The sequence below is a fragment of the Nilaparvata lugens genome, chromosome 9, assembly GCF_014356525.2.
Source record: "Nilaparvata lugens isolate BPH chromosome 9, ASM1435652v1, whole genome shotgun sequence".
NCBI classification, from domain to species: domain Eukaryota; kingdom Metazoa; phylum Arthropoda; class Insecta; order Hemiptera; family Delphacidae; genus Nilaparvata; species Nilaparvata lugens.
In genome coordinates, this window is record NC_052512.1 from 17,589,786 (window position 1) to 17,598,246 (window position 8,461).

At 33.9% G+C, this 8,461-nt stretch overlaps 1 protein-coding gene across 1 annotated transcript; it reads right to left on the minus strand.

Annotated features, from left to right (window-relative positions):
* Window positions 1–206: 206 nt before the first annotated feature.
* On the minus strand, window positions 207–7,361 carry LOC120353062. The gene is made up of 2 exons (XM_039435580.1): window positions 7,210–7,361; window positions 207–715 (listed from the first exon to the last, which is right to left on the minus strand). The coding sequence occupies exon 2, from the start codon at window positions 713–715 to the stop codon at window positions 449–451; it is 267 nt and encodes an 88-aa protein (XP_039291514.1). The 5' UTR covers window positions 7,210–7,361; the 3' UTR covers window positions 207–448.
* Window positions 7,362–8,461: the final 1,100 nt, after the last annotated feature.

The following is an 8,461-nucleotide window of genomic DNA, read 5'->3' on the forward strand; positions in this document are numbered from 1 at the left end:
TGGAAGAAGAACTGAATATTTTTATTTTCAGGCTAGTCCTGAAACTGATATTCTATGTTTTGGAGACGAGGGTCTAAGACCTGATTATTATTTTATTTCCTGAAAAGAATTTCAAGGCTGGTGTTGGCGTCGTACCATACGACTGAATGAATTATAACTTGGATCGAACTAAATTAATGAGATCTTCAATAAGAACCTACAAAAACCTTTTTTAAATACTGTTTTAATTCTCGATAACCAGCAACATTTTAGGTAAAGTCTATAGAAACGGCTGGCTAAAGTAATCAGCTTTTCAATAAGAACCTACAAACCCCTTTTTTAAATACTGTTTTATTCCTCGATAACAAACAACATTTTAGGTGACGACGTCTATAGAACCGGAATTTTTAACTATGGTGACAGCGAATACAGAGAGATCTAGTATTGAGTGAAGCTCGGTTGAGTCTGTTCACTTCTGTGCCAAATCGTAGATGACCTTTCCGGAATACAGCGTGGAGACAACGGTGAGGAAAACAGAGGTCCTGTAGAGCACCACGTCTTTGAGACCACCCTGTAGGAAGACCTCCTCGGGTCCCAGGCCTGTGTTGAAGGACTCCTGTTGCTTCTTCAGCTTCTTGAAGATGGCCGTATCTTCCGCCTTCACCGATCGACTCACGCCGCTTGTGCCGAAACGCCGAGCAAACATCTGAGGGATTCTTCTCATCTGGCAACTCATCTGCGACAAATAGAAAAACTGTCAGAAACAAACATTGATTGCATCGATAAAAGTCATTTGAACACATTTATTAATATAAAACATTGATAAATTTACATAGTCACATAATCTAAGAACAGACTCAATAATAGAATAGAATAGAATAGAATGACTGCCTTTATTTTATACCTGGGAGGGCGAAGTTAGGGCGCAGTCGGCCCTCTCTTACACTTAACCCTCGACCCTCTCTTACACTTAACCCTAATACCGAGTATTTGAAAAGGGATGACCACCAGTTTAATTTCAAACTGTTATATTTATTTTGAAAAATTATGCACACAAACTAATTTAACATCAATTACTCACAGAAGTAACGAGTTTATGATGATGTATTATAAGTGTTATATGTGCCCTCCTTTTGAGACTCGGATGACATCTAGACGGTAGCCAAATTCATTCCAGACTGTTCGCAAGATGTTTTCTCGGAAAGTAGCTACTGCATCAGTTATCTGGTTTTTAGCTCCTCAATGTCAAGTGCTAAGGGAGGAACATTAACACGATCTTCAACGTTGTTCCTCCCTTAGGACTTGATATTAAGGGGCTAAAAACTAGGATAACTGATGCAGTAGCTACTTTCCGAGAAGACATCTTGCGAACAGTCTGGAATGAATTTGGCTACCGTCTAAATGTCATCCGAGTCTCAAAAGGAGGGCACATAGAACACTTATAAAACATCATCATAAACTCGTTACTTCTGTGAGTAATTGATGTTAAATTAGTTTGTGTGCATAATTTTTCAAAATAAAAATATAACAGTTTAATTGGGTCATTCTTTTTGAAACACCCAGTATTGCAGATAGACATTGCAGTTCAACATTTCTTCTACCAAGTAAAATGCTCTCTCTCTCCTTCAACCATTTCGTTACAATAGACTTGAATCTTTTACTGTTCAAATTTCTAATTTCAGATAATAGAGTATTAAACATTTACACACCCAAATAGCTGTACATTCTATTCTAGGTTTAGCTAGTTATGAATCATTTCACTTCGTTATAATCACAGTCTTTAATCAACATTGATGTTGCTATCCTTGTCTATCACTCAACCTATAGTGAGGTCCACGTTATAATGGCAGTGGAGAAAGAAAGGAGAAAACGTTGCCGATCCTCACTATCTTGACAATGCCTTCTATAGACGTTAGCTGATACAGGTTTATTAATGTAATATTAATTGTTCATTCTCGTTCAAAATAATCAATTATATTTTATTGAGCAAGGAATTATATTTTTCAATGATTTCATAGTTAAGATGAAATATATTGTAAATTAATTATTAATTCTACATTGTTAAAAGCCGATCTGACAACAGAGCAAAGCTAGGGAGAGATAGCGCTATTCGCTTTGTTGAATGATAGACAAGGATAGCAATACCATTGCTAATCAAACACTGCCATTACAACATGGAGCTCGCTATAGTAGACAGCGGTATCCTTTCGTAGCTCTCCAACATTGCCGGGTCGTGCTTTAACAAATTTAGTAATATAATATTAATCAACAAATATTTCATTTCAAATCATTGAAGTTTATAAATCAATTGGAGAATATTTTAATTTTCTTGACGAATAAAATATGATTATTTTAAACAAGAAAGAACATATTGAATAAAAAATACTAATTGACAAAAATCTTGTGTGGCGCACTCTCGCAATTTTTTGTTTAAATTGTATCTGAAGCCTGATAATTGAGAATCTAAAATCAAACTTTGCATAGATGGGGTGGAGCTCCTGAATTTTTTCAGATATGGGACTTGTGGCAGTCAATAGAGCTTATCAATGACTTTTTTTAGGTATAAATTTGATCAAAATCGTTGGAGCAGTTTTCGTGAAAATCGCGAAAAACACTGTTTTTGCCAACATTTTCGCCATTTTAGCCGCCACCTTGAATTGCATTAGATCGAAATTGTTCGTGTCGGATCCTTATATTGTAAGGACCTTAAGTTCAAAATTTCAAGTCATTCCGTTGTTTGGGAGATGAGATATCGTGTACACAGACGCACATACACTCATACACACACACACACACACACACACACACACATACAGACAAATACCCAGAAACCACTTTTTGGACTCAGGGGAACTTGAGACATAGAAATTTACAAATTGGGGTACCTTAATTTTTTTCGGAAAGCAATACTTTTCTTATCTATGGTAATAGGGCAAGGAAAGTAAAAAACCAAAGATTTATTGATACGGTACTTAGAGTTTATCAGAGATTGACAGAGATTAACCGAAACCGGTCCTTTTAAGTATAAATAAATCTGTGTTTTTTTGAAAATTTCTTAGTCTTTTTCATTCAATATGAATAATTACCACAATATCAACTTCTCAACTACACAACAAGAAAAAACAGTTAATATTACTATATCACTCGACAAAGCAAATAGCGCTATCATTTTTCAGCTCTGAAGCTCAGATAAATTTTCAACAATCAATAAATATAATCTATACTATAATAAAGAAAAGAACTGTCTTATACACGTACGGTATAGGAAAATTATTATTTTTGAACCATCATCACGTCTGAACTACTGGGCTGATTAACTTGAAATTTTGCATATAGATTCTTAATTAACGGAGGATGGTTCTAGGCCTATTTATAATACTTCAAGATTCCACTCGGTCAAGTTTTGAAACAGACCCTTGCGGAGCACGGGTCACCTGCGAGTTGATTAATGCAATATTCAATCTCAATTATCAAAATCCATTATTTCACCAATCAACAAGTATATATTTTCTGTACGAATAAAATATAATTGATTATTTTCAACAAGAAGGAACAGTGTTTATATTAGAACAGAATATCGGGACACGGAGCTTTGCTCGTTATTTTTTTATTGATAAAAGGATCTCAATTCTTTAAAATGATTGGGGAAGGACTAACAGGCACAGCCCAAAACTGTTTCTTCCCCGAATTTTGATTTATACACTATGAATATTCCAAAAAGTAGGTTATGTTCCATTCACTTGAATTTAGGTGAAATTTTCAGTTCAAATATTTGAAAACATCAAAGTTCTAATTTAGATTGTTTACATACCAATTAACAAAATAACACTCACTAATCACTTAGAACTGTAAAATAATGATTAACTTTGAATATTATGATATATACTATCTCATGTCAACAAATCAGATTACTCTATTTTGATCGAGTCAATTAAAATTTCTAGATTTCTCGCGAGATACGGTAAGCTAATTGATTACACAGCTGATCTCCCACACAGGCACACACATCTTCTGTTATCGACAGACGACGAAATCATCATCTGCTTTTCCAAGGATGAATTATCCTTTTCATGTCCTTCAGCGAGTTTTCCCAGGGATGAGACCTAGTGCAATCGTGTTCTGATATCATAAACGTACTATATTCCAAATTACGTGAAAATCGTTAGAGCCGTTTTCGAGATCCGTTAAACATAAATAACCATACAACCAGATATAAAAATAGAGAAATATAAACAGATATACAGAAATTGCTCGCTTAATATAATAGGATATAGAATATAATAGGTATAAGGTATAGGTATATAGGTATATAGGCTTAATATAATAGGTATCAGCATAGAAGGCAGTGGCAAGAATCGGCAATGTTGATGTCCTATCTTTCTCGACTGCCATTATGGGTCGCCGCCAACCTGTCTCCCCGACAACTAATCACCTCGCTATTTCGATCACAGGCGTCAGTAAATCCCCTGGTAAAATATACCATTGCCGTCGACTACTCTCCCCGACAGTAAATCCTCTACTAGAACTCACACGGTCACGAAAACAAACCAAGTGGATAGCATAACCTATCATTTTTATTCATTCCTAACTCTACCTTCATTGTATATCATTCATCCCATCATCATCATCACCTAGGCTTAGAATACTTCTATAAAGTCACCTTTGTAAAATAATAAATAAATAAGCTCCCCGACAGTAAATCCCCTGCTTGATAGGCCTATGAGGGGTCTGGTTGTCGTGATCGTACCCGATAACTGAGCTCCCCGACAGATGATCCCCTATTGAACATTGAAACCAGCTTGAAGCGGGCGGGGAAGTAGTACAATCACAAATACTATTACATTCTATTAATTAAAAATTACAATACTATACATTCTATTAATTCGAATATTAGAAGAAAAGCTAGTTGATGTTATCACTTCTATCACTGCAAACATAAAATGAAAAAAAAAGATTTATCTTTCCGAATTCAAATGACTTGGAAATGTTCCTTATTGAATTGGCAAGCATTTTCGGAATGAGTTTATACATCTCGCAAGTGATTCCTGCATGTATGTATGGAATATAACATATATAATCAAGTAAAACTCTGATCTACTGTTTAGTCTTCAACTTATGGTATTAAAAACTTTAGATTGAAACTTTATACTTCTATATTTTTGTTTTTCCATCAAATGTGAATTATTCTACATTGATTTGAGGAAATCCTTAGAGAAAGTGCATGAAATATATATGTCAGTTTACACGCGAAAACTCCGGCACTCAGAGCGTGCGAGGAGCTTGGTTGTCGGGTTCGGTGAAAATAACCAAGCTCCTTGCACGCTAGCGTCAACTAGTCTCCCCGACAGTAAATCCCCTACTAGTTCCGAGGGGACTAGTTGTCGGGACCGTAGACGACAACTAAGCTCCTCGGACGCTGACGACAACCAAGCTCCACGTCAGTTAGTTTCTCTCTCAGGAGCTCAGTTGACGCCATCAGTAAATCCCTCGAAAGTGGGCTTAAAAGCAGCTTTACTGTCGTGGAGCTTAGTTGGCGCGTTCCCCCATTATAAAGTCCGATTGCACAGAAATATTTTAGGTTTTAACCATGGTTAAATGCCACGAGAACCAATCAGCGTAGCACTCTTTCCAAAAAATCTTCTCTGATTGGTTCTCGAGGCATTTAATCATGATTGAAATTTAACAGGCTATTGTGCAACCGGGCCTTTTTTAAATACGATGCAATATTTTGATTTTCCTATTATGACTAACGAATAGGCCAGTTATTCAAATAGAGTCAGTAGAAAATGCCATTATAGAAAAGATATAGAAAAAATTTTTCTATTTTTCCATTTTAGAAAAATAGTCAGTAGAAAAGATAATACTACAGGGTTGCCAAGTCTAGAATTTCTATAGTGAGGTCCACGTTATAATGGCAGTGGAGAAAGATAGGAGATCAACGTTGCCGATCCTCTGTCTTGTCAATGTCTTCTATAGACGGTAGCTGATACAGGTTTATTGAAGTAATATTAACTGTTCATTCCCGTTTAAAATAATCAATTATGTTTTATTAAGCAAGAAATAATATTTTTCAATAATTTTATAATGAATTTTCATAATCAAGATGAAATATTTTGTTAATTTATTATTAATTCTACATTGTTAAAAGACGATCTGGCAACGGAGCAAAGCGAGAAAGAGATAGCGCTATCCGCTTTGTTGAAAGATAGACAATGATTTCAATACTATTGCTAATCAAACACTGCCATTATAACGTGGACCTTACTATAGAAAAGGTAGTGTAGCATGATTCAATCATCCCTATAGTGAAGCCCACGTTATAATGGCAGTATTTGATCAACATTGGTGTTGCTATCCTTGGACAAAACAGATATCGCTATTCTTCTATAGCTTCAAGACGTTGCCGAATCAGTTTTTACAAAGTAGAATTATAATAAATTAAGGCAAACAATCGAACGCTATTCTCCTATCTCTATCCACTACCATTATAACGTGGACCTCACTATTTGATATAATATAAATTGTTATATAGGAAAGAAAAGGTGCAAAATCTGTCAATTTCTAGTGTAGGCTACACACACAGGAATAAGTTACCTCGGAACAAAAATTAAAATTTAGTAAAAAATTAAAATCAAAATTCAATTTGTGTTGATTGATTAATAGTAGCTTCATTAAGTATATAATGCAGTCCCTTATAATAACTCTCCTGTCGTATTTTCTTTTTCAGATTTGTAAACTTCATGTTAGTAGGATACCGTACCTAACCTTACTCTGCAAAAATTTTTACGAATCTGAAAACAAATTCATTCAATACAAAAAATGTTTACTAATTTACATTTACAGCTTTTATCAAAATTTAGTAACAGTATCTATTAAATCTGTGGCATGAAACATGTTCCAAATTATAAAAAGGAACAAGTTATAAAGTTAAATGACAATTGAAGGTTATAGGCTACCTTCCCATACCATTGATAGATCCAAACTTTATCCGATACCTTGACAAGTTATGCAATCTATGGAAATTCAATGATAATAGATGCGGCTAGATAAAAATTGAAGCCAGTAATACTAGTTAGAAAATATTTTTTGAATAAAGAACAGATCTTGCAATATTGGAATGGGTTCTTGATATTACTAGGCTATAGCCTACATTTAAATAATTAAAGAGAATATTAAGTTCTGGAAGAGCTATTCAAATAAATAATAAAACCAATTATTTAAAATACTCACCGTGAGTTAATTAGTAGTAACGTAGAATAGAGAATTAATAATTTAATATTTCAATTTTTCTACAATGAAGCAGAAAGGGATGGTCTTTTCTCTGTTGTACGTGTTTGTGTCTGCTGTGGAACAGCTGTAGAACACTGGATACCTTTGACGCATGCGCTCTGTATTGGATGTTAGTTCCATCTTTCAGCGACTGAAAAGCGGGCAAATTCAAATGATCCCCCGATCAAAATGTTGGCTACAAAAGCTTATATTATACAATAAAATAATTCGTATTAGCAATACATGACAACATGTTTATAACATTTCATACCCAGCTTTATTTAATTCAACAACATCAGCTAGGGAGGGTTCAGAGGGTCAACTGAATAGACAATAGACTATTGATTGTGAGAAAAAAGTTTAGTTTTTGCATCACTTTGTAAGTCTGTGGCTTTTCTGTTATTTATCTTACAAAATGTCACTCAAAGATATTGAATAATCTTCTATTTGATATATATCTTTAAAATGAATTACTATATGACTATTATTGTTGCATCCATGATCCAATAAGTCATTTTTAAAGTTGCTGTTCACAATTTTCAAACCAATTTAAGTTAACAGTTTTCATTTTTCAATATTATTATCAACGTTGCTGTTAAATTTCATGAATAGTTTACCGAGTACCATCTAAGGTGGTGATCATAGATTACAGTTCCCTCAATAATCAAGTAAAAAACTATACATGGTAAATAAATTCTCTGTATAGTAAATGAATTACTATAAATTCTCTGTTATTGGACTGATTTTATTTCCATTGTAAAAGAAACTCAGGCTTTGATACCGGTACTCTTATGTTTTCAGAGTTTGTGGATATTATATTATTTTTGTATTTGACCAATAACTTATCCTGAAAGTTAGAATAGAATAGAATAAGTTTTAATGTAACCGCTTCTGAGGTCTTCAGAAGCATTACCTCCGTCACAATGTACAACAAATGTCACACATACAATACAATAATTGGAAATATACTATTCTAAAAGAACTACAATATCATGATATATTAATATCATGTCCAAACAAAGAAAGATATTAAAAAAATATATAAATATTCAAATATAAGATATTCTGGTCTTGAAATATAATGCAGTCACACAAATAAAAACGAACAAACAGAAATGAAAAGTAGCAGTAGTTGATACAGTATTTACTTAATGTAGGTACCTCAACATAATATTAATAATTTTACAAAGTCCTAGCCAGTTCATAGAACTCC

What these genes read in the sequence shown, in the direction of transcription:
- LOC120353062 (XM_039435580.1), bottom strand. Translation starts at nt 715, where the DNA reads ATGAGTTGCCAGATGAGAAGAATCCCTCAGATGTTTGCTCGGCGTTTC.